The sequence below is a fragment of the Desmodus rotundus genome, chromosome 5, assembly GCF_022682495.2.
Source record: "Desmodus rotundus isolate HL8 chromosome 5, HLdesRot8A.1, whole genome shotgun sequence".
NCBI lineage: Eukaryota > Metazoa > Chordata > Mammalia > Chiroptera > Phyllostomidae > Desmodus > Desmodus rotundus.
The window spans coordinates 37939943-37967563 of record NC_071391.1 but is presented as its reverse complement, the minus strand read 5'-3'; the positions used below and the strand labels follow the sequence as shown (position 1 = coordinate 37967563).

Genomic DNA, 27621 nt, shown 5'->3' with positions numbered 1-27621 from the left:
AAGGAATCTCCAGGGAATTATGCTGAGTGGAAAAAGCCAATCCCAAAAGGTTACGTATGATATGATTCCATTTATATAATATGTTTGATACGAAAAAAATTTAAAACTTGGGGACAGCTTAATCATTGCCAGAGCTTATAGATTTGGTGGGGTCAAGAGGAGGACAGATAGGTGGTTGCCATAAAGGGGCAACATAGGTGTACTTGTGGTGTAGGAACTGTTCAGTCTCTTGACTGGTGATGGATATATGATCCTATACAGGTGATAAAACTGTGTAGAGCTTAATATGCACACATATGCAGACAAGTGAGTATACCAAAACTGGGAAAATCTAGGAATAAAGTAGGTGGTTGTGTCAATGGAGGAAGCTGGGCAGAGTCTACAAGGGTTATTTCTTATAGTTGTATGCATCTATAGTGATCTCAAAAATTGCAATTAAAATAAGTAGACGGCTTAGGTTAAAAGTAATTGGAGTCTTTTCCCTAGTGAAACACAACAGAAACCCATTATATGTATATTAAAGTATATACCGTATCCTGGGAAGATAGTTGGATATATTTGCTGTTGTATAGCAATAGCTCAAAATTGCTAAGTATGTGAAAATCAAGAAATAGCTATCAGTCGAGGTTCTGATTTATCTTTGTCAACTTGAAAAATAAAGTGTCACATTTTAATATCCGTTCAGAGTAAAATAGAGATTAAATGGTGGAGAAAGATTTTGTATATAGGTTAAGAGTAAAAAGAAAAATGAGAGGATTTATAGACAGTACGATTCTTTGGTTATATCTTTTGATTGCACTGCACCTATTATTTTCTGCATTAAATATAAAATTGTGATAACCTATTTTTTTAATCCTCACCTAAGGATATGCTTATTGACTCTAGAGAGAGGGGAAGGAATGGAGAGAGAGAGGGAGAGAAATATCAATGTGAGAAAGAAACACTGATTGGTTCCCTCTTGCACATGCCCTTACCGGGGACAGAACCTGCAACCTAGGCTTATGCCCTGACTGGGAATTGAACCTGTAATGCTGTGATTTGTGGGATGATTCTCCAACCAACTGAGCCACACTGGTCAGGACCACAACTGATATTTTTTATTTGGGGAACTAGGGATGTAAGAATTCTTTGTGTTCTCTTCTGAAGTGTGAAAATTACAGTTTTAAAAAATGTACATAATTACATTTTGTATAGTATATAAGTAAGTTCTAGAAAATAAAACTATAATCTTCACTCTGGAATGATGAAAAACAATCATAGTTAACCCAGAGCTAGTTTGGATGCATGATACATCAATTTAACATACTCAAGATGACAGCTCATGGTAAGCAGTACAGGGGTTTTTTTGTGTGTATGTGTATTAATAATATTACAATGATAATATTTGTTCTATTTTATAATCCATAACTTATTTTTAGTATCTAAAATATAGTTTGGCATGATTTTTAGTTATCTTGTCTATAACATTAAGTGAAGATAAATGTAACAACCATATTAACCCATCATTTATGTATCATTTACACATACTTATTTGTTGAATGGGTGGATGGATGAATTGAAGCTAATTTTTATAACTGACTAAACTTAATTATAATTATCCTGGTTAAAACTTTTTTAAAAGCTAGAGTAAGGAAGCTATAGAAACTTACTAATACAGAAACTAAAAAAAGTTATTAATGTAGCTTTAACTGGTTTCTCAGCCTGAAGGATCATGGTAGCTGCCTCCACACATCCTTCCCCCAAACTCTAGAAGGTGTGGGTTAACTGGATTTCGTTTGTGTTCCTTTTGCATTAGTGGGAGAAGAATATCATGAACTTCAAATTACCTGTAAGTAGCAAAATAAATAACCACCAAGTTCCAACAGAATTTGCACCGCTGCTGCAAGTCTGTGTGTGAAGAGGGTGGAGTGGGAAGCTTTAGAGACTATAAACTAGAGAAGAGGGATTGAAGGACTTAGGCAAAACAAAGAGAAAGTCACCCTCAAAAAGAGAAAGTACTACAGTATGTGCCAACATAGAGACTTGGTAGTTTACAGCAGCAGCTAAAGGGAAGGAGTTTTAGAGTGAGCAGGGTAGAAGTGGCAGCCTTGGAGGAATATTGCTTTTGGGGAAGAAGGAGATAAATGCAGAAGGGCTGATGCCTCCCACCCAAAGCAAGTGAAGAGAAAACAAGAAGAGAAAGAAAAATTAAGGGTCCTGCAAAATGAAGGAAGACACCAATCTCTCCTCTCATTGCCAATTCCAGAAACTGCATTTCCCTAAGATGACAAAAGTTATTCTCAAACTAAAGAATGCTATCCACAAAAGAATTAGGAAAAAAAAACAACTTAGCACCACTGTCAGAAGAAAACAAAAAAAATATGTATTAAAGCATTTTAGTTTATGAAAATCCCCCCCAAAATAAAAACCTTAGGAAAATAGCTGAAAAATAGAATAGTACCAAGTAGGACAGTACTCTAGACTAAACTAAATATTTTTCAAACAAGCAAAACCTAGTATCCAAAAATTTAAAGAGAGAAATGGATTTAAAAAAAAAAACAAGCCCTGGCTGAGTTACTCGGTTAGAGAGTCATCTCTTACACCAGAAGGTTGCGCATACGTAGGCTGCTTATTTGATCCCCAGTTGGGGCACCTACAGGAGGCAGCCCTTCATTTCTCTCTCACTCACTCACTCTCTCATTCTTTCTCCCTCCCTCTCTAAAAATCAATAAAAAAACATGCCCTTGGGTGAGGACTAAAAAATATGATAAATAAAAAAAAACAAGAAATGCAATGAATAGTGGTCAAAGTGAGGAAAGAAAGACAAAACTGTGCTAGAAATGAGTAAATTATAAAGTTCTTGAAAGAGAATGTAATGGAATAAAAATCTAAGGGACAAATGAAAATGAGATTTTAAAAAAGGGGATCTCAGAGAAAATGATTATAAGGGAAGGGCTAGTAAAGGAGGTGTCCAACATAATGAGTCTGAAGAATAAAAACACAGTGAAACAAAACTTAAAAACTATATTCTAGGAAAACTTCATGGGAATAAGAGAAATTTAAACCTACCTTTTGAAGTACCCACCATTTATCTGGACAAATTGGGCTGGAAGAACCAACTCTGGGACATATTTTAGTAAACCATTAAACTTTAAGGATAAATTGGACCAGCATCATACTTCTGAAGATCAACATTCAAATCATGGCAACAGAATCACAATTTCAAGAAACTCAAAGGGAGAAAGTGCAGGCCAAGGATTCAATATCCAGCCAGCATTCCTTCAATAATGGCGGTGGTAGAAAACCAGTTTTGAACATTGAAGAACTTTGAATGTTATGAGCCCATCTATGGAGTTTATTGGAGAATGAGCTCCATCCAACCAAAGAATCACTGGGGAAACTTCAGGAAAAGGACTTTGAGCATTTGATTTATTGAATTGTAGAATTGAGGGCTAATTAATATTGTAGAATTGAGTAAATTTTAAAAGGATAGGGATATGGGTAGAAGAATAACATGAAATGTCCTATGTTAGACAAAGTACAAGGAATATCATTCTCAGTAAAGGGAAAGAAAGGGGAGAGAAAGGGAAAATATTTGCAGAGTAAGATCAAAGGCTGTTCAGTAGGTGGGAAATACAGTACCGTTTAGAACTGGCAGACTAGACACTGCAAGCTTAAGTAAGAACAGGGAAAAGATAAAGAGGATTAAGGGTGGTAACAAAAGTACAAATGGACTACAACAAAATTACTAACCTTTTCCTAAATACCAAAAGAAAATGTAAAAAACAGAAAGAAGACATTCCACGTAGAGAAAAAAACACAGTAAATATTATTCAATACAGTAATTGTAGCATACAATAGTGACTGAAGTAAAACAAAACATCAGTCGTATCAAATATGAATGGGCTTAAATTGCCTATTAAAAGAAAATTTTCAAGTTGGCTTATAAAAGCAAACATTACATTAAAATTTGTTTTACACAAGAATCCATTAATGGATGATAAATCTAGGGTGGAAAGTTTAAGGCTGAGGATTTTTGCATGGTCTCTAAGGGCCTTCTTCCAGATTTCTTGTTAGCTGCAAGTGGTAAAAATAACTATATAAGGCGGGGACCAAACCCCCCCCCCCCCAGAATTTACTTAAAATTGTGCATTTATTCTTACATGTTTAAACTTCAGTCACCTTCAGAGTACGCGTCATTTGATGCAATACACCTGTCGAGGCGTTTTCTCCACTGCTCAAAACAGTTTTTGAACTCATCAGTCTTAGTGCCTTTTAGTACGTCTGCTCTTTTTGTTTCACCTCCTCCACATGGCAAAACGTTTCCCTGTGAGGAGTTTTTTCATTGGGGAAAGCGCTCTATGTGAGATCGGGTGAATAGGGAGGGTAGGGCACAGTGGTCATGCTGTTTTTGGTCAAAAACTGCTGGACACTCAGCATGGTGTGGGCAGGTGAGCTTATAAATCACCCATCACGAAATGGGCAAATGTGTTAAATGAGTTTTCAAAAAAAATTCACTGAAACCAGATGCAGCCTCTCACAACAGTGCCAGCTGGTACACTGATACAGATGAGATCCTAAAACACTCACCTAGCAGGAGAAGCCTTTACTATAAGGGGCCTGCCCTCCAGAAGATAATTCTGGGACTTTTGGGGGGTCCCCTCTCATATAGTGGACAAACTGAACACGACTCTGAGTGTGATTAAAGTTAATGATATCACCAGTAAGGAGGATAATGGTCTGCAACTGTGAAACCCTTAAAAAGGCATAAAGTGGTCTAGAAAGGCATGCATAATCTGAATCTGATCATGAGGAACATCAGAGAAACCCAGATTGTGGAACATTTTATAAAATACCTTGTCTTGCCCTGGCTGGTGTGGCTCAGTTGGTTGGAGTGCTGTTCTGTAACCAAAAGGTTGCCAGTTTGATTCCTGGTCAGGGCACATGCCTTGTGGATTCTATACCTGGTCCAGGCGCATAAGGAAGGCAACCAGTCGATGCCTCTCTCTCACATCGATCTTTCTCTCCCCTCCTCTCTTTCTAAAAGCAATTAAAAAATGTCCTTGGGTGAGGACTTTTTAAAAAAGAGTATAATACCTGGCCTCCGCAAAAAAAAAAAAAAAAAAAAAAAAATTAATGTCATAAAAGAAAGGCTTTGGTTGAAGAGGCAGCCAGCCAAATGCAGTCTGTGATCCAGGATTCCATTCTGTACTGGAAGGGGAGAGATACTATTAAGGACATTATTAGGATAATTGACAGAATTGGAATATGGACAGAAAAAAAGCACTTTAAATTTTTCTGAGTTTGATAACTAATGTTTAAGAATATTTTTCTTAAAGTATTACATTGAAGTTTTAAGAGGAAAGCATGAAGTGTGGATCTACTCTCAGATGGTTGGGAAAAATACATAATGTGTATGTAGGTGGGATAATGATAAAGCAAAGGCAGCAAAATGTTAAAGCTTGGTGAGTCTGAGTAAATGGTTGAAGGGAATTTTCTGTTTTTTTAACTTCCCTGAGTTTAAAAACAGAAAAAAAAGTTAAGTTCTGGGTACATACTGTAAGCCAGAGACCAATATACACACACCTTAGTTTAGTAAGGTAGAATTCGAGTTAGATAATTTTTCAATCTCCCTCTTCTCCTTACTGCCTGCCTCCCACTCCTCCTGTGATTCTTTTAGGTATTGAGAGTTTAACCAATTCAAATTATCTCTATTTGGAAAGTGATGAATTTGATGGCATTCTATGTTAAGCTATATGTATATGTGATTTCTATGAAAGCTGCTTTTACTCTGTTGTTTTTGCGGCATTTGCCTTTTTATGCTTAAAATATGCTTTAGAGAAAAAAATCATTTTCTAAATGTGTTCTTTCCTATGACTTCCAGTAAAATGCTTGGTCATGTGGAAACTCCCCCAGCTAATTGATCCCCCTGCCTTTGGTCTTCCTTGTGTTTTGAGAACAAATAAGAGATGGATGAAATCAGAAGCATTTTTAATATCTTTTCATACCTTTGATCTTATTCCAGAATGAGCAATATCAAACAACTTGTGGATAGTAGTTTTAAAAGCTTTGCCAGCTCTTTTACAACTAAGTCCATTTAGCCTGATCAGCTCCCTTTTTCTGTCTTTTGAGGAACAACTGAAATATTGAAAATTCTTTGTCTTAATGATTCCATTTTTTCTTATATGTAATAAATATGTATTGCCAGTATTTCTGCTTAGATAATGTGAAGAGATAGCATCAAATACAATTTGACATTATGCAACCTTTATGTGTTGTGTTAACTAAAATTTTTTTAATTGTGAAAAATTATTGATTAAAAATTAATTTTATGCCCACTGATTCTTTAACAGGGTTCATACTTTCTTGCTTCTGTCTTAAGGCTGTATGGAGAAAAGAGGACAACATGTTACACAGATGAATAGTCCTGGAATTCTCATTATACATTTTCAAATGCAGCAGTGTCTGACATGCACTGAGAAGATTGCAGTGTGTTTCAGCCTTTATGCTAGCGCAGTGGGGGATTCCTGACTGACTCTAAATACAGTGACTAAGGATGATCATTAGATTTTTAAGTATATGGATAGTGTGAATTCTTTAGAGTCCTTGTTTACTGTACAGTGTAAAAATACTTCCTTTTACAAGGAGATTGAAATGGTATGTGTAACTGCTTTTCTAAGAAGTATGGAATTACTTTTTAACCTAAAGACTGGGTATTTTTATTACGTTATTTAGGCAAACACCACAATGTAAAGTTAATAAAAATTAGGTAGAAATGATTATGATGTGCAATAGTAGGAAAGGCAGATCTCATACAAAATGGAATAATTATATTTTTGCTCAGTTTTTATAATAATATTTTGTTGATTCTGTTTATTTTTCCTTTTTGCATTTTGAGTTGCTAATTGTTTAGCCATTATTTATAAGTATTTTGGTAATTGCAGTGTTTTCATATTAAGGACTTTGTTACTAATATGATAATAAGTAATTGTGAAATATTTTTTTTTCTAACTAGGAAGAAGCATTGCATGCATTTATTCAGCCAGAGATCCTGGATGGCCCAAATCAGTATTTTTGTGAACGCTGTAAGAAGAAGTGTGATGCAAGAAAGGTAGATGCCATGTTGAAATTAACACTAAATTAATTTACATTGAGGTAATAGTCAGTATTTAATAGGTCCCACTCTTTTTTTTAGGGTCTTCGGTTTTTGCATTTCCCTTATCTGCTGACCTTACAATTGAAAAGGTTTGATTTTGATTATACAACCATGCACAGGATTAAACTGAATGATCGGATGACATTTCCTGAAGAGCTAGATATGAGTACATTTATTGATGTTGAAGATGAGGTAAATATTTATTATATTTTTTTGTTATAGGATTTTTTTATTAATCCATTTGGTTAGTCATGTTTAAAAGAGCTATGTGGAGTAGCTTAACACTGATGTTTAGAGTATTTATTTACTTTCTTAATTTTTTTTCATTACCATTTGTCCCCCCCATACATTCTTCCACCTCCACCCACTAGACTATTTTCTTGATGGAAGCTTTTCCTTTCTTATTTCCTAATGCCAATTTCTATAAAAACAACTAACCTTGTATAAGTTTTCTCTGTCCATCACAAATTGTATTTCAAATAGTCTTGCTTGATCAAAGTAATTTACGATATTTTTTGAAAAGATAAGTCCTAAAACTCTGGAATTATTTCTTTAGTTTGAGAGGTAATCTTATGTTTCATACTTTTCAGTTATTGAAATAAACCAATCTAGAGGTAGGCTGCACTTGTATATAAAAAAACAGAGAACAAATATATATGAATGAATGAACAAGCAACCGGGTAGAATAGCCGTAATTCCTTGTATTTGTCTTAGTGTCTTTTTCAAGGATTAAGGTTTCTGGGTTATTCTCTCTTAAGGTTTGCCTGCTCTTATTGGCTAGATTAGAAAGCTAAGGAAGAAAGATGTTTTGTCTGTTTTCCTTTTGTAATGAGTTCTTTAAAATTAAAACATTATTTAAATAGTTTGAGAATGTTACTTTGAACTACACAGGTAAAGTTCATCAGTTTTTTCCACTCATTGACCTGCTCGAATTCTCTGGTTTCTCTCTCCTTATCCAGTGAAACGTTCATAATGTTCAACTATATTCTTTTGGGAACTCTTAATATTTCATTATGGGAAATATTTACAATTATTTACACAGTTGTTAGAGTGATAAATCTTTAGAATTCTCAAACTGTCATGAAATATTTTTTCCTGATTGGAACTTACTACTATAGTTATAAAAATGCCTTTTCCCAGAAGCTCAAAAAATAATTTTAAACATTCATCAAATTTTATTTAGTGCTGCTGAATGCTAAAGAGACAGTGTGGTATAAAAGAGCAACCTTTCTGAGCCTCCTTTTCTTGTCTGTAAAGTAAGGATAATAATTGACTTTTTATGGCTTTTATAAGAAGAGAGTGCTTTAGATCAAGAGTGATAGTTTAGAGTGTTCATTGAGTGATACCTATGACCAGGTAATATTTTGAAAGGTTTAGTTTAACATCTCAAATGCTTGTGCTTAAGCTAGGAAATCCACCCGAAGTATACCAAACTTTCAAAGGAGACATGATCATTGTAGGATTCCTTCTCAGAGATCATTATTACTTCAGTCTTCAGTATGTTCCTAATATATTGGGTTGGCCAAAAAGTTCATTTGGTTTTTTTCTGTAAGATGTCTCTAGAAGTAATTAGTTATCTTTAACCTCATTCAAAACAATTTTGATAGATTGCATTGTGACAGCTGTCATATCAGCATGCATTTAAAAAAACATCAAAATTAGTGAATTTTTGTGTATCCACTTTAATATTGAAGATGAAGGAAAATAAGCAACATTTTCATCATATGATGCTTTATTATTACAAGAAAGGTAAAAAGGCAACTGGAACACAAAATAGATTTGTGTGCTGTATGAAGATGATGCTGTGACTGATCCAGCATCTCAAAAGGGGTGTGCTAAGTTTCGTGCTGGAGATTTCTTGCTGGACGGTGCTCCACAGTCGGGTAGACCAGTTGAAGTTGATAGAGATCAAATTGAGACATTAATTGAGAACAATCAGTGTTCTCCAACTTGGGAGATAGTCAACATACTCAAAATATCCAAATCAATAAAGTTATTGGTGAAAATGAAAAATGTGTCTTATTTTATATAAAAAAACTCAATGGACTTTTTGACTAACCCAATATTTATTGTAAAGGGAAATCTTTTTCAAGGGATGGAAACCTAGATGTAAAGTTTGACAGGAACTTTTAGGAAGTTCTAAGTTCATTTCTTGGGAGAAGAAAAGAGAAGATGCTCTGGCTTAGTTAAAGGAGTTTCAGGAATGATCTCTTTGGACTTAGTGTGGAGTTCTAAGGTTGCTTTTTACCTCCATTTTTCCTTAAACCAACTAAAGGGATGAAGACCATGTGTCAGATGCAGTCCCTACAGCAAAGTTCTTGGCAAAAAAATTGGTGCTTATTTTATATTAGTTGGTTAATTCAAGAACTTTTATGCCATGCCTTAGAGGGGAATTCTGAAATTATTTTTTAAAAAAAGTTTTAGATATGTATATAAAACATTAAATGAAAAGGGGAAAAGAAATCTTAGAAGTAGATTCCTTCAATTTAAATATGCATGATAGGAATTTAAAAACCATAAAAGTGTGAAAAAGTATGATTTGCTGTTGTTGTATTTCCACCTCCTACATACTAGAAATAAGGAAAGATACATCTTGTTTTTCTAATTGTCTACAATACCTAACACAATGATAAGATGAATTGAGCTTTTTATTCAAGAAAGATACAATCTTCTTTGGGGATTTGAGAACAAAAGCAGCTCATTTTGGAGATTTGGTTTTCTGTTTTTTTTTTCATTTTGGTGAAAGAAATACTTTTTATTGTTACTTTGCAACTATAAACATAAGTATGGTTTGATAGAAATCTGAATCACTGATTTGTTGTATTAGAATTTTAAGGAATTGATATAAATGTTTTTAAAATACACTTTTTTTGTTTTAATATTTTAAAGTCTTTTAGAGAAAAACTAAATTCACTTTAAGTATTTTATTAACAATAACATCTTAAATTGTGTGAAAAGCAGCATATAGATAAAGCGTTTCTCTTGAGTGTATAGTTTTCCTGTGTTTAGTTTGTAATTGTGAGATATTTGTTTTATTAAGAAATCCCCTCAGACTGAAAGTTGCACAGACAGTGGAGCAGAAAACGAAGGCAGTTGTCACAGCGATCAGATGAGCAATGACTTCTCCAATGATGATGGTGTTGATGAAGGCATCTGCCTTGAGAGCAACAGTGGAACTGAAAAGATTTCAAAGCCTGGTCTTGAAAAGGTACCTTTTACAGTGTGTGGTGTTTAGTTGAAAGAGAATAACATGTCTCTGGGCTGATGGGCACAATTATGTACCTGTGTGACTGATAAAGTTCTCTTTAAAAGAAGTTTTTGATAATTAAGACTTTTTAAAGTATTGTTTTTTATTAATTTATGTGATTATAATTAAACTTATGAGAAACTGCTTGCAGGTGGGAGCATTAATTTTTGGGAGGCTGAACTGTGATTATGTAAGCAAGGTGGGGGATGGTGTGGAAAGGGCCTTAGTGATCAGGACTTCTGCCCTTCAAGTTGCAGCAAGCCGGTACATCTTGTGTCTTAAGAGTTTTCTCATGCAGCAAAATAAAACATTAGATCTTTTGATTTTTAAAATTCTGGCTGTGGAACCCTTTATGAAATAGTTAATAATGGAACTGATCTTTTTATTGTATTATTTATTTATTTATTTTAGTCCCTCCACGCTGTGGTGAAATGGTTCCTTCTGCCTGTCTGTGGTTATAAGGCTTCTCTCCAGCTAGTGTTCAGCTGGTTAGTCAGGATGATTTCTCTACAGTTTAGTTGTAATTCCAGATTGGTCCTGCGAGGAGGTTAGTGTAGTTTCCACCTATTCCTCCACCATCTTGGGTCTCGCCCAGAACTGATCTTTTCAAGGTAGGGGAAAGACAAAGCCCTTAGTCTGCTTCCTCCTCCCCCGTGACAGCCCTTAAGGCACTTAAAAAATGTTATAGTTCCATGAATTGTAATTTTAAAACTACAAAACTGGATAATCTCTAGGATAGAAACTTTTTTGTTACTGTGTCAATAATTTTTAACATTTTCTCAAACCATTTCTTCCACATTCATATAATCTGCTTTAATGAAGGGAGAATTACAGAGCAAATATCTTGAACACAGTGTGAATATGAGTCACTAGCATGAAAACTGATCACTACCTCAATCTTAGAGTCATATTACATATACAGGCTTTTTTGGCAATATTTGAAAATGGAGTTTTCAAGTGCATAAATCTATTTTTGCCCAGACCAATATTCTCACCACCATTGCCCTTTACCTTTTAAGATTACCTATTTCTTTCAGGGCAGACAGATGAGTGTGAATTACTATGAAATGAATAATGGGGGGTTACATTATAACTTAGTATAAAGAACATTACATTCAAGCAAGGGGTTGGCACACTGGCTTCAGAGCAAAATCCAACCCCATGCCTGTTTTTCTACATAGACAATGATGGTTTTTTTCCTTGGCTTATTAAAATAGGTAGGTCTTCCCTTACGATGTTGAGTAATATAGTGAGAGAGGACATTCTAGCACTGTTCCTAGTCTCATGAGAAATGTGTTCAGTCTCTCATCATTAATTATGGCGTTTGTTATAGGTGTCTTATAGATGTTCTTTATCAAGTTGAGGAGGTTTCCCTATTTCCAATTTGTAGAGAGTTTTTTATCACAAATGGGTATTGGATTTTGTCAAATGCTGTTTCTGGGTCAGTTGATATGATCATGTAATTTTCCTCCTTTAATCTGCATTCCATAGATCAGTGAGTTTCAGCCAGTGTGCCAGGGCACACTGGTGTGCTGCAAGAATTTTAAAAATGTGCAGTACCTGATTATTTAGCCAGGGGCACTGACCTCTTTTCCCTGAGACTGTCAAATAAAAAATAACAACAGCTTAAACAATAGCCATCTGGTGTGAATGGATCAAAATTATACCTTTTTTGTCAGATTGACAAAAAATATATTTTTTGGTGTGCCACAGAATTTTACTAATTAGTTTATTTGTGCCATGAGATGAAAAAGGTTGGAAATTGCTTACATAGATTGCTTTTCTAATTTTGAACCAGCTTTACCTGACATGTCAAATCAGTAGGTCACGGTATCACAGATATTACATAAATACATTATATGTTGCAAATTATTCTATCCCTCATCTCCTTTGTAAATGTAATACAATTTTATTTGAATCAAAAACAGTTATTTGGGACTTGTTGATCTTGACTGTTCATGTTAGATTAGTCTTATATTTGACACTTGCTTCTTAAATTTCAGGCTATTAATTTCTTTTTTACATAAATAAATAAATTATATTTCAGATATGCATAGTTGCAGAGGGTGTAGCATAATTAAAATGTGGAGGGATACAGTGAATAAAACTTGTGAAACTTGCAGTATATACATTTATGTGGTAACTTGCCATTTTAATTATCTTAGAGGAGTTAATCTACAGTAAATAATAGGACAACTAACATGTTACTTTACTATTAATAAAGAGTAGGAAATATACAAATAAGGATTTTGTGTTTTTCCTCTTCTTGAGCTACCTTTATTTTTTTCCCTTAGAATTCCTTGATCTATGAGCTCTTCTCCGTTATGGTTCATTCAGGGAGTGCTGCTGGTGGTCATTATTATGCTTGTATAAAGTCATTCAGTGACGACCAGTGGTACAGCTTCAATGATCAACATGTCAGCAGGGTAAGGAGGGGATTGTAAAGATAATTACTCTAAAAGACAAGATCGGGATGTTTCTATCAATAGCAGGGTTTATTGAAATGGGAGACTAAATATGTCCAGTGAAGCATTTTAAGACACATACCAAATCAGACTTTTGTTTTTACTTTTAGTAAATTTCCTGCTTTGTTTATTGATGTCATTTCTTGGTTTGGTTTTGTTTGGGGCGTTCTGAGTGTTTCCAGAGATAGACTCCCAATGTTCTTCTTGTCCTGAGCCTTTATATGGGCCATTTAGGAGCACTAGAACTGATTGGTCACCAGCAGCCACTGATTATGGTTAAATTTTGTGAATTGGTATTTGTGTCGTCCGTTTAACTGAGGTTAAAAATTGGGTTACATATAGCCATAAAGGTAACGGTGTTACAGATTTTACCAAAAAGTAAATAATGTAACAACTTCTTAGATAACACAAGAGGACATTAAGAAAACACATGGTGGATCTTCAGGAAGCAGAGGGTATTACTCCAGTGCCTTTGCAAGGTAAATAACTTCATAATTTTCAGTGTTTATAAATTAATTATAGGTTCTCAGCATTTTTCACCATTAAAAAGGTTTAACCTAGAGGTTGGCAAACTATAACCCATAGGCCAAATCCAGTCTACTTCTAGTTTTTGGAAATAAAGTTTTATTGAAACACCAGCATGCTCATTTGTTTAAATATGGTGTGCTGATCTTATTGCACTACAACAGCAGAGTTAGGTCATTGCAGCAGAGATCATACTTTCACTATCCGGTCCTTTCCAGAAAAAATTTACTGACCCCTTAACTGTAGTAATCATTCTAGGACACAGGTTGTTTTGAAAACTTTACTATTACCAAGTGGTGGTATGGAATCTTCTCATAAATGTAGCAGTAAAAGCAAAGTAGATTTTTTTTTTTTTTAGAACGTTTTGAATGTGAACCTGTTTGAGAACAGTGTCATGATTTTCTAATAGTTTGAAAAATATATTTTAAATAAATATTTGATGCTAGGAAATAGAATCTTTCCATTGTACTTTTTGTCCCCATTAATCATTTTTGTACTTCCACCAGCTCTACGAATGCATATATGCTGATATATAGACTGAAGGATCCAGCAAGAAATGCAAGTATGTTAACATGTAGTAATTTGATTTTAATCTGTAGTATAAACTAATTTCTTTTGCAAGTTTAGCAAACCTAGATAACCACTTTTAACTGATAGGACAATTAAGGTTTTTTATGCATGGAAGAATTAATTATAAAGACTGTTAAAAGAGAATACCAACTGGTAAAAATCCTTGGGGAAAAAATGAGCTGTTTTTTAATACATTAAGAGAAAAACTTATTTACATTGAATAAACCAGATACTTATTTGCAGTAAGATTGTATTGTATGCAGTTTAGTAATGATAACCTCCAGGCCTGTGTAGCAGTCACAACTCACCAGGTGCATGTCCCGGACCCAGTTATTTAACTTTTCTAAGTCTCACTTTCCACATCTCTGAAATAGGAATACTTATAGTATTTTATACAGTTTTTTAAAAATTAAATGAGGTAACATTTTAAGCATTTAGCATCATGTCTGCTGCATAGTAAAAACTCAAATTTGGCTATTACTGTTTTTCTCTGTTTTACTCTTTTTGGGTATTTAGTATCTAAATGCTTTGAATGGGGACCACAGATGGAATAAACTTCCCAGTTAGCACTCAAGAAGTGTTCTTAGAAACTAGAGTTAAATACCTTTGCTGTGTGCTTAAAAAGCAAATAAGGCTTTACAAATCTAGTATGCCTCCTTTATTAAATCTTAATTTTATTAAGAATTCCCCCCAGGTAATCTTGTATACAAAGCATGTAAGATTGTCTTTTTTTTGTAATTATTTTAAAAATTGCAGTTCCTGACTAATGCTGACTTGCTAACTCTGACTAAAGCAGTATTGCAAATAGAGGTGTGTGTTTGTGCATGTGCATAGTTATAAACACAGATGATGTTTACTTATGTTCTTTTCATAATTAAAATAATATTTTCACTGTCATTGATTTTAACAAAGTTCTTTATTTAGAAACTACCATGCTATGAGTAAATCTCTTTTAAGCAGTATAATGCTTTATTTACATTTTTGTAAACCCCCATCAGATTGTGAATTCACTTGGTGCAAGGCTTAGGTCTTACTCATCTTTTCACCAAAAGTATAGTCCAGGGTCTGTCATATAGTGGTTTATCAATAATTTACTGTAGAATCAATGAAAAGAAAGAAAATTATAGTAAGTCATTTTAGAACAAAGATTTTAGAGTAGGAGTAATCATTTGATATAACCCCAAAATTAACTTGTCCACTATCATAGCTACCCGGAGGCAGAGCCAGGATTATATTTTATGTGTCCTCTTTAGCACCCAGCATTCCAGATTATTTCCAATAGAGCACAAACTCAGCTTGCTTTTTATTCGCTGCCCCAGCTGTAGGTTTGTGCTGAAGCACCAGAGGGCGCTCTGTGTATGACATGGAGTATTTTTAGAATTAAGAGTGTACTTCTAAGAGTAGATTTTTACCTTCCACAGAGGCATGATTTTTAAATGTATATTAAATTTATATTAAGTTCTCATTTAATAATAATTGGCTTTATTAAATGGTGTCATAATCTCATAATGTCACTTTTAATACTTTGCATTCCATATGAAATTCCTTTATTAGAGGCAGCTGAAAGATTGCTTTGAGAACAAAGATGGGATAATTATATTAGGGAATAATAAATAAATAGCATTTGTAGTAGTAGCAATAGTAACAGCATTTATTACATTTTATTATATCCTGGATAATAACTGGTGGGGTATGTGCTGGTAATAAGCTGAAGAAACCGAGGTCTGGAGAAGTAAACTTGCCCACGGCCACATAATTTTATGGTGGTAATGCGATGTGAAATCAGAAATAGTTTTATTTCCAAGTTTCAGAGAAATGTTTTTATTCTAAAAATATTAATCTACATACTTATCCTGGAGCCAGGAGTTATTATGGGTAAATATATGTCTTTTTAAAATATGAGACCTAATCATGTGTTACTATTAACTACCTCTTTACCCTTGTCTGGAAGAAGCTCATATTTGAAATCAAGAGATTTACATAATTGAGATATATTTCGATGAGAGCTATAGTAGAATTATATACAATGGGAACATAGTAGAACAAAATAAAATATAGGAAGCTCAATTTCAGTAACAGTCTTACCGTGTTTTTATTATTAATAGAATTTCTAGAAGTAGATGAATATCCAGAACATATTAAAAAATTGGTGCAGAGAGAGAGAGAACTGGAAGAACAAGAAAAGAGGCAACGAGAAATTGAGCGCAACACATGCAAGGTTAGATTTCATAATTTAACTTTTAATTAAAAAGTGCTAGTGAAGTGTGCTTAACTGCAGTTCTCATAGCTCACTGATGGGGTTGGCTCTGTAGGTGGTTCTGTGCTCATGATCACTCAGCCGTGTAAGCAGCCACATAACTGAGGTAAGACGGGGTGTCATAGTATGCATTAAAAACAGTAACATGCGATAATACGCAGTACTGGTGATGTTACAGTAAGATGAACATGGTCATACTCTGCTACAGAAAGACTAAATTAAAACTTTTCTGCGTAGATATTGAGTGGAATTTATCAAGAGCCTTATGCAAATTCATATTATTTTATATATAATTCTCTTAAGGAAATATTACCTAGAGAGATAATTACAGATGCTGTAAAATTTGGACCACAGGGACATTCATCACAGTATTTTCCAAACTCAGGAAAAATTGGAAACAAACTGAATGTATTTTAGTAGGGGAATGAGTATATAAATTTTGATAAATACTCAAAAAGAAACATACACTTGTTAAAAATGATGTTTTTAAATGTTTTAATAACATGAAATGCAATCACTATCAATTATTGAGAAAAAGACACCAGAGAGAATGATCCAAATTATGTTTTTAAAACATATATAGTTTTTTGACTATTAGGGAAAAAGTGCTGTCTACGAAAGAATTAAGCTTCAACTTATGACCTGCTGAGTTGATGATATTTTACAATTTCTAGATAAAATTGTTCTGTTTGCATCCTGTGAAACAAGTAATGATGGAAAATAAATTGGAGGTTCATAAAGATAAGACATTGAAGGAAGCAGTAGAAATGGCCTATAAGGTATGTTTAATTGCACTGTTAGCATTTAATTATTGATATCTTAGATAATGGTATTAACATGCTTTCCAAAGTTTTTTTATTATAGTCAATAATAATATACACACTTGCAATAACATTGAAAGCTTATTTAAATCATGTATCTTTTTAAAAGTGTTGGTTATACCTCTTTTTTGAAACATACTGAGTTGGTTTTGAGAAATTTCTCATAAAAATATTTATTCATTCTTTACATGCATTTAGCAGATACTTACTGAGCGCCTACCGTATGAGACGTCGGAGACAGTAGAGTGCGCAGGACAACATAAGACGTTAGGGATACCAGAGTGAGCGGGCATGCTCACTGCCCTCACCGAGTGTGTAATCCATTGGGGGAAAGACAGACAAAACATACTAAACATCAAAACTTGCCCGTGTTTTATTGTTTAGATGCTATAAAGTAAATCAGTGGTATATGGAGATTATTGATTCTGAAACTTTTTACCACGAGAAGGAGACAGCTATGCAAAAATTGGGGGAAGAATATTTTAACTAGAGGTAGCAGTGTGTGTAAAGACTGAGGTGAGGAAGTGATTGGCATGATCAAGAAACTGAAAAAAAAAGCATTAGGTTTTGATTGTCTTGAATGAGAATAGACAAGCATAAAATGAAATTAGAGACTTTTCAATATTACAGGTTTGCATTTTTAAGAACAATGCAAAGTCATTAGTGGGTTTTGAAAGGCAAATAGAAAGGGAAGCATTCTTTAACCAGATTATTCTAAATATCATCTGTGATACTTGGCAGATTAAAATTCTGTGCCCTTTTCTATAAACATTAACATAATTTGACTGAAATTAAGCAGTCATTACCTAAAGAAAAAATTGTATACCAGATTGTCACTTATAATTGTATTAGAACCAATGTGAGAAATAGAAATAGTACACATGGTAGCTGACGTTGTTTCTCAAAATGTGATTCAGCACAACTTGCACCAGAACTGCGTTCCTATTAAAAAAAAAAAACAAAAAAAAACACCTAATTCCTGCAAATAACTCTGAATTTCTGTGTTGGTGCCTGGAAATATGCATTTTAAACAATTACCTCAAGTGATTTTTAAGCATACTGAAGTTTGAGATCCACTTTTTATTAGGTGCCTGACCCTTCATAGAAATCAGTATTGAAAATTTATATTATGTGACTTAATGTCATCATTCCTCACTAAACTGTAAGCACTTATAAGGGTGAAGAGTGTTCTGGTTTTGTTCATGATTTCGTTTTCAGTACTTCTGCCAGGTATATAGGAGAGTCAGAATTATATGGTTACATGAATGAGTAAATCAATGAACAAACAATAAAATGGGTGGATGGGTGGCTCTGGATTGACTTTATTAAAAAAGTAAAAATCCTTTAAACATACAGACATCATTGCAAGATCACAGTGAAACCAAATTAGACTAAAATGAAGAAAATGTCTTTACTAAACAATTTTACACAGCAAGGTCAGTCAGTGATAGCAGTAAGGGTAGTTTGTATTCCATCAGTTTTTAATGCATGAAGAAAAAAAATACTGTCTTAAAAGTAGGAAGTAAAAGTTTGCAAGTATAAAGAATCAAACAAAGAGAACAGAGAAATAATGAATCTTATGTGCCAAAAATAGAGCTGATCTTTGGGGATGAGAGTGAAGTTAAGTAGAGGTCAGTGGGGACACACATGTTTTTCTTTGAAGTCACAATCACAGAACTTAAATGAGGTTTCTGTGTTTCTCCAGGAGGTTCATTTCCAACTTCAGAGATGTTGCATCCAGGCATGCTATCTACTAGTGACATGGGATAGAGGGAAATTTTATGATAGGAATTCCTGTGCCCTGAGCTGTATGTATTCTGGAGGCTAACATTGAAGGGGATAGTTCAGCAAGGAATGGGGCAGCACTCGGGAGGCACGGAAGCTATAGACTTTACGGTAGCTTTCTGAGGTATGCTGTCCTCCTGTACTTAAAGATGGTTACTAGGTATGTGAGTTACCAATTCTTCTCCAAGTCGGATTAAGAAAACAAAAGATGTCTATTTTAGTTGATGGTTTTCCCCTTGTTTTCAGCTTAGTAATTATAGAGTAGTAACTTATAATACACTGACTTTGAGTTCATCTAAAGTTTAGAATATTAACTTTTTAAAATACAGTTGTCTTTAAAATATGTTAGTGCATAGGTTGTATGATTTGAGGATAATGAAATGTGGTTATTTAAAAGTAGCATTTAAGTTGTGTCTTTAACTTGAATTTCTTTGAGCTTTGATGCAAATCATAAACACGGGTGTTAGGTTTGTTAGAACCTAGTAAGAGACGTTATAAAAGAGAGCTCTAAATGTGAGTGCAATTACACATCAGAATATAACATTATATGTTCTTCCTTGGGGGCCATTTTCTTTTAGATGATGGATTTGGAAGAGGTAATCCCCATGGATTGTTGTCGCCTTGTTAAATATGATGAGTTTCATGATTACCTTGAACGGTCATATGAAGGAGAAGAAGATACACCGATGGGACTTCTACTAGGTGGAGTCAAGTCAACGTATATGTTCGATCTGCTGTTGGAGACTAGAAAACCTGACCAAGTTTTTCAGTCCTATAAACCTGGGGGTAAGGAATGTCACAGTATTTTGTACAGTAGTGGGCTTAAAATTTTTATAAAATTTTTGTTTTCTTAAAATGTCTTCTATGTTCTTAAAAGAGTTTTGATAGTCAGTATCAAGCTTGGAATTAAATTCCAGATTACTTTCAAAGAGTTATGCACAAAATTTAAAAAACAACAGTCTTCAGTGGGATTTTTCTTCAGTATTGAATAATCCTTCCCCTCCCGCCCCCCCATTTATAAAGAAAACCCTGGACCAAAAAACATGTATTCCCATAAAGCCTTAGAAATAGAGTCTGTTTCCCAGGGTCCCTTTGAAAAATGGTTTCATAACTCATCGCTGCTAACCTTTTAAATTTTTCTTCTTCCTCCCCATTTCTGTGGGTTCCAGGGACTTCAGCCTTTTTTGTTTTTATTAAATCTGTCACATTTTTCAGTGTGTGAAGGTATTTTTTTCTTTGAGACTGATCTGAAAAGCAAAACACCATGCCTGTAGCTTTACCCAAAGTCATCTTTAAAGATGGTCCAAAATTTTCTAGTAGTCATTATATTTAAACTGCCACAGATAGGGCAAAATCAAAATGTTTAAAATTTTTTACCAAATTCTTACTGTTATTGTCTTGATCTTAATTCCCTTGTGTTGGCTGTTAATCAGAAATCAGGTTTATGTTCTCTACTTTTATTCCTAAAGGCTGAATTTGTAAGAATTTCTGCTAGCCTTTCAAATTGTGTTCCTCTGTGGCTCCTGTACACCTCCTTTTTTTAAATGAAGACTCCTCTTTCCGAAGTAGATTAAGTGTGGTATTCTTTCAAGGGCTCCTTCGGTCAGATTCTGCCTTATCTGTAAAGAGTTCCTTTGGAGCCTTTCTTGGCAGATTGTTTTTGAGCCTGTTTAGCAAAAATTATGATCGAAGAATAACATGAGTCAGCAATAAAACCAATTTTTTTAAAAGAGATCTCCAAATGTGAGTGTTAATTGTAAAACTTACAAACAAGGTCTTGAATGATTTAATAAAGGTAATTCAAAAGCAGGTACAGCTCCTGTGCCCCCTTTACTGTTTGTTTTGCATTCTCTAGTTATTTGTATTTATTTAATATGTTTTGGGCATGTATTTTGGAACTTTGGAAATATATTTTTAATATGTTTAATAAATCTGACAGTGGTGTTATGTTTTATAAGGAAACAAAGCATATATTTTTATTTTTTATTATTTTTGTTTTAACTATATTTTATTGATTATACTGTTACGGTTATCCCAATTTTTCCCCTTTGCCCCTCTCAACCCTGTACCCCCCACTCCCTCAGGCAATCCCCACACCATTGTTCATGCCCATGGGTCACGCATAGGTCCTTTGGCTACTCCATTTCCTACGCTGTGTTTTACATCCCCATGGCTATTCTGTAACTACCTATTTGTAATCTTTAATCCCCTGACCTCTTCACCCATTCCACTATACCCCTTCCCATCTGGCAACCATCAAAATGCTCTCCATATCCATGATTCTCTCTCTGTTCTTATTTGCCTAGTTTGTTTTTTAGACTCAGTTGTTGATAGATAATGTGTTTGTGCCATTTTATGGTTCATAGTTTTGATCCTCTTCTTCTTAAATAAATTCCTTTAACATTTCATATGTAATGGTTTGGTCATGATGAACTCCTTTAGTTTTTTCTTGTCTGGGAAGCTCTTTATCTGTCTTTGATTCTGAATGATATCGTTGCTGGGTAGAACAGTCTTGACTGTAGCTTCCTGCTGTTCATGACTTTGAATCTTTCTTGCCCATCCCTTCTAGTCTGCAAAATTTCTTTTGAGAAATCAGCTGACCGCCTTATGGGAACTCCCCTGTAGGTAACTACCTGCTTTTAAGGCTTTTGCTGCTTTTAAGATTCTTGCCTTATCTTTAACCTTTAGCATTTTAATTATGATGTCTTGGTGCAGGCCTCTTTGCACCCATTTTGTTTAGGACTCTCTGTGTTTGCTGGACTTGCATGTCTATTTCCTTCACCAAATTAGGGAAGTTTTCTTTCATTAATTTTTTAAATAGATTCCAATTTCTTGCTCTTTTTCTTCTTGTTCTGGCATCCCAATAATGAGAAGGTTGGATTGTTTGAGTTGTTCCAGAGGCTGCTTACACTATCCTCATTTATTTTTGGATTCCTTTTTCTTCTTGTTGATCTGTTTGGTTATTTTTTGCTTCCTTGTGTTCCAAATCATTGATTTGTTTCTTGGCTATATCCACTCTACTGTTTCCCTGTAAACTGTCCTTTATTTTAATTAGAAAATCCTTTGTTTCCGACTGGATCTTTTTATGCTGTTTAGGTCCTCACTAAGTTCCTGCAGCATCCTTATAACCAATGGTTTGAGCTCTGTATCTTATAGGTTGCTTATCTCCATTTTGTTTAGTTTTTTTCCTGGAGTTTAGATCTGTTCTTTCATTTGGGCCACATTTCTTTTTCTCATCTTGGCAGCCACCCTGTGTTTGTTTCTATGTGTTAGGAAGACTTTGCTTTGACTCCATGTCTTATTAGTGTGGCCTAATGTAGTAGGTGTCCTGTAGGGTCCAGTGGCACAGCCTCCCGTCACGCAAGCTGGGTACTGGAGGTGTGCCCTTCATGTGGGCTGCATACATCCTCTTCTTGTAGTTGCTTGATTGCTGTTGGCAGGTCAATGGGAGGGATTTTCCCAGGCCAGTCAGCTGCAAAGACTGGCTGTGACCACTGACCACCAACCTCTGCAAAGTTTCTGAGCAGGAGCAGGGTGGTGGTGCTCCAATGTGGTTTGTAGCTGTCTTCTGGGTGCACAGGCTCTGGGATTTCCAGGGTATTGTAGGCCAAGGTCAGCCCCAACATGTGTTTTGCCTGGGACCACCCTACATGAGTTTTAAAGCAATCTGAGATGGCTGCTACTTGTGCTGGACTTAGAGATTCCCAGGCAAAGTCAAGCTGTGAATCTAGGCTTGTTGTTGCTAGGGCTGGGCTGGGGGGCCCCTCAACAAGTGGTATGGTGGGCTGCGGGCTCCCTGAGGCTGTTACTGCTTGTTTGAGAGGATTTAGGAAGTTGTGAAGCATGAAGCAAGACCAGCCATTCATATGGAAAAGCAGTGTGGGTGGGCCATAAGTTGGGTTCGGTGGGACAGTCTCAGGGGATCTCCAGGGCAGGGCTAACAGTGTTAACCAGGTTGATGCAGTCTCAGATATGGCACGAGCCTGCTGGCTCTGTGGCCCTTGTTCAGAAAAGGGACATTTCTGAATGTCTCCCAGACATCCCTGCCTGGGAGAAAGCTGTCCCCAGCTCCCACCTTGATGCCAGACACTTTGCTTTCTCCCTGTATGCCACTGGTACTTTTCAAGTTGCTACCCTGGTGCTGCAGTTCAGAGGGAGTGAGTCTGATTAAGTTTGTATGTGGTTTCTTTAAGAGGAACTGCTTGGGACTCTAGAAATTTCTTCCACTGACTCAATCCCTGCTGGCTTTTGCAGCCATAAGTTATGGGGTCTTATCTATCTGGCACTGGGACCCTGAGCTGGGGGGCCTGGTATGGGGCTGGGACTCCTCGCTCCAAGATGTCCCTCCTGAACTTTTACCCACCACATGTGGATGTGGGACCAGCCCGTTCCTGTGTCTCTGTCCCTCCTACCAGTCTGGATACATGCGATTTCTTTAATTCTATACTTGTCAGACTTCCATTCAACTCAATTTCTGAGGGTTCTGAGTGATGGTTGTTCTGTATTTTAGTTGTAATTTTGATGTTTGTGTGAGGAGGCAAGCCTTACCTATGCCGCAATCTTGACCAGAAGTGTCAGACCATGTATTTTTAAAAATCACATTTTGACTTCTGTCATTGTTTTAGAGCGATCTGGAACTTTTTTGTTAGGTTCATTTTCATATCTTCATATATGTTTGTAATGCGACAAATTGTACAAATTACAATGTGTGTTAAAGCATGTGTAACATGCTTCATCTATCTACCATTTTTATAACTAGTAAAAAGTTATCTTTGCTACCTATAGAAACATGAAGAATGCATTACTTATGTGAAATACATTTTAAAAATTAACCTCCAGTTACATTTTCATTGTTTTCAAATGTGACAGAAGTGATGGTGAAAGTTCACGTCGTTGATCTAAAGTCAGAATCTGTAGCTGCTCCTGTCACTGTTCGTGCTTACTTAAACCAAACAGTTACAGAGTTCAAACAACTTATTTCAAAGGTAAGTTTTTAAATTGGCTAATGAATGTTTTTGAGTGCCTGCTCTGCACGAAGCGCTGTGTGATAGTTATGAGTAAGATATAGGAATCAGTATTTACTTTTAGAAGCCAGCATTTATAGCTTGAGACAACTATAGTTAGGAGAGAAGAAACTGATTGGCCAAAGTGTTGAGGTAAGAAAGTGTGAGACGTGTATAAAGCAATGATGTGTTTGGCTGGATCATTGTAAACAGGCCTGGAAATGTATGTTCAGTTATTTCATGGAGGGTTTTTAAATTACTTTTTTCAGTTAAATTAACTTTTATTATAGGCCATTCATTTACCTGCTGAAACAATGAGAATAGTGCTGGAACGCTGCTACAATGATTTGCGTCTTCTCACTGTACCCAGTAAAACCCTGAAAGCTGAAGGATTTTTTAGGAGTAACAAGGTATCTCTTATTTTTTCATTACTACTTTCTGGTAATAACAAATGAAATTAAGTTTAACATTATAAACCCAGCCTCTAGAGCTATCCACCTTTTAAATTCTCCCAATAATTACCTTTCTTTATAGTCAGGTCAGATCTGGCTTCTTTCTGTCCTCTGAATCAGTCTTACTCGTTCTCCTCTCTGCCTTGCTCACGAGCTACTCCCACCTGGAGTGTTCCTTCCTATCTCCCTACATTTTTTTTCAAGCTGCAGATTACTCCTGCCTCTTTGGTGAAGCCTTCATGACAATTTTTATCCACTCTGGTTATGTCCTCTGAATTTTACTCATTTTTAAGCTTCTCCCATAATGTAGTACTGCATGGTGAAAGTGAGAGGCACGCCTAGTATAGAGAAAATTATCATATTGGCTTTACCCAACATTATTTTCTTTGCCTACTCTTTTGTCTCTGTTAGAAAAGAGAAAGTTCATGTTGATGTTTTTATTTCATCTCTTGATATAATTATGTGTTTCATTATTTATCATTTTTTCCTATGTGTTTGTTCCTAACACGATTGGTTTAGTCTGGATGAATTTCACTCAAAAGTTTCCTTGTTTGTCATCTTTTATTTATCATCTTTTCCAGCCTTACTTATCTTTGTCTTTCATCTCATTTAACCATTTTTAGTATTGTTTATTATAAATCCAATGTGTAACTTTCATTTTACCTCTGTTTTCCTCGAGTACTTTTATGTGCTATATGTGTGTGGAACATGAAAATCTCTAATCCACCTTAATACTGCTTTAGGGTAAGGAGTGGGAGAGATTTTTTTTTAATGGTTAACTGTTAGTCCTGATGTGTAACATTTATTGAATAATAGTTATATTTTTATGCAAAACTCAGAACGCTATTTATAATTGCCAAATTTATATATATGCATTTCATTTTTTAAACTTTATTTTGAAAAATTTCAAGCATATACAGAAATAGAGAGAATAGTGTAATGAACCCCTGTGTACTTATTGCCCAGCTTCTGTAATTACCAGCTATTGGTTTCATCCATATTCAACCACCTCTTTCCCTGGATTCCTTGAAAAACATCCCCAGCATCATATCATTTCATCTATAAGTAATCTGAATATATCTCTCTAAAAGATGAGAAGTCTTTTTAAGATACAACTATAATTGCATTATTATACCTAAAAAAATAACAGAAATGCTTTAATATCAACCAGTAGCTAGTCAGTGTTCAAATTTTGTTGATTATCTTACAAAATTTTTTTTCCCCAATAGGATTTGTCTGTTCAAATCAGGATCCAAATAAAGGTCATAATATCTCTCTGAAGTTTTTTTAATCTAAAGATTCCCCTTCATGTTTAATTTGCTATGGAATCAAATCATTTGTCCATTAGATTTTATTCTGTAATCTGGATTTTGGTCTTGCATTCCCAAGATGTCTGTAGTCATGCTAAGCTTTGTTTTCCTAAAAAGCAAGACGTAGATACAGAAATTTTCTGAAAATGGGCAACCCAGTAAATAAGATACTGAATGTGTGTTCCATCTGTCTTAGCACAGTCTTATGACTAATTATAAAGACATATGAGAATACCAGTTATTTTGTATAGTTTCCAAAAACAGTGCATGTGCCCTATAGAAACACTGTCATTCTCCAAAATTTATAACTTATGCACTCTCTGGTATTGATATGATATTATCCTTAAGATGAATGAGAATGTCACTAAAATTAATGATGCGTTATAACTCTTTGACTTACTATTTAGGTGTTTGTTGAAAGTTCTGAGACTTTGGATTACCAGATGGCCTTTACAGACTCTCATTTGTGGAAACTCCTGGATCGGCATGCAAATACAATCAGATTATTTGTTTTGTTACCTGAACAATCCCCAGGATCTTATTCCAAAAGGACAGCCTACCAGAAAGCTGGGGGTGATGCTGGCAATGTGGAGGATGATTGTGAGAGAGTCAAAGGACCTGTGGGGAGCCTAAAGTCTGTGGAAGCCATTCTAGAAGAGAGCACTGAGAAACTCAAAAGCTTGTCACTGCAGCAGCAGCAAGATGGAGATAATGGGGACAGCAGCAAAAGTACTGAGACAAGTGACTTTGAAAATATTGAATCACCCCTCAATGAGAGAGACTCTTCAGCATCAGTGGAAAATAGAGAACTTGAACAGCATATTCAGACTTCTGATCCTGAAAATTTTCAGTCTGAAGAACGATCGGACTCGGATGTGAATAATGACAGGAGTACAAGTTCAGTGGACAGTGATATTCTTAGCTCCAGTCATAGCAGTGACACTTTGTGCAATGCAGATAACGCTCAGATCCCTTTGGCTAATGGACTTGACTCTCATAGCATCACAAGTAGTAGAAGAACTAAAGCGAATGAAGGGAAGAAAGAGACATGGGATACAGCAGAAGAAGACTCCGGAACTGATAGTGAATATGATGAGAGTGGCAAGAGTAGGGGAGAAATACAGTACATGTATTTCAAAGCAGAACCGTATGCTGCAGATGAAGGTTCTGGGGAAGGACATAAATGTATGTACTTAAAAAGAAAAAGCTCCTTGAAACATCATCAGTTTATTCTCAGCTTTTTAAATTTTAGTTAAAAAATAATCAGCTGAGAATTAAGTACTTTGTTCTAAGACCACCTGTAACTTCCTGGATTATAAGACTATTCTTTATTGCCTTAGCTTTAATTTTTGATGCAGTTATAATGAACAGTGTTCTTAGATCTGTGACAGTAATGATGTCATAACTCTAGTGAGATGAGTTATTTTTTTAAAAGAGTATTTTGCCCTGTCTGGTGTGGCTCAGTGGTTTGAGCAGTGGCCTGCAAAGCAAAATGTCACAGGTTTGATTCCCAGTCAGGGCACATGCCTGGGTTGTGGGCCAGGTCCCCAGTAGGGGGTATGTGAGAGGCAACCACATATTGCTGTTTCTCTCCCTCTGTCCATTCCTTCCCCGCTCTAAAAAATAAATAAATAAACAAAAATCTTAAAAAATATATTTTAAAAAGAAAATAATCATGATAAAAGCACTATAAAATTAAGAAAGCCTTAAAATTAAATAATATACAAAGAAGAAAAGTCTAGACACTTTAGAAAATTCTATATTCAATGCCCAAGAAAATTTTTTGTGTGTCCCCTCCATATCCTCCATCCCCCAATGCAAACAACTCCCCTCCCACACCCCCTAAAAAGTATGTAACTAATTGGGAAAGTCCGAAAGGAAAGGTGCTTTTATTTTTTTAATTAGGACCAAATAACACTGGAAACATGTGATGTTTATATATACATCTTGTAGAAATTCAAGTGAGAAAATGTGAATTGGTGGGGCCAAAATGGAGTCAGAGAAACTTGGTCATAATAATGCTTTAAATTTCTATGGAGTGTTTGTTTTTT

At 35.1% G+C, this 27621-nt stretch overlaps 1 protein-coding gene across 2 annotated transcripts in view; it reads left to right on the top strand.

Moving 5' to 3' along the window:
* Positions 1-27621, top strand: part of USP47 (ubiquitin specific peptidase 47) — a 103916-nt gene that overhangs the window by 63737 nt on the left and 12558 nt on the right. For both annotated transcript variants that reach the window (XM_024558970.4, XM_045194312.3), the window contains 12 exons: positions 6995-7090; positions 7175-7327; positions 10176-10343; positions 12677-12808; positions 13250-13326; positions 13879-13934; positions 16048-16160; positions 16874-16978; positions 19384-19591; positions 23675-23790; positions 24099-24218; positions 25978-26755. In XM_024558970.4, the coding sequence (XP_024414738.1) occupies positions 6995-7090; positions 7175-7327; positions 10176-10343; positions 12677-12808; positions 13250-13326; positions 13879-13934; positions 16048-16160; positions 16874-16978; positions 19384-19591; positions 23675-23790; positions 24099-24218; positions 25978-26755 (2122 nt within the window). The remainder of the gene's footprint in view (positions 1-6994; positions 7091-7174; positions 7328-10175; positions 10344-12676; positions 12809-13249; positions 13327-13878; positions 13935-16047; positions 16161-16873; positions 16979-19383; positions 19592-23674; positions 23791-24098; positions 24219-25977; positions 26756-27621) is intronic.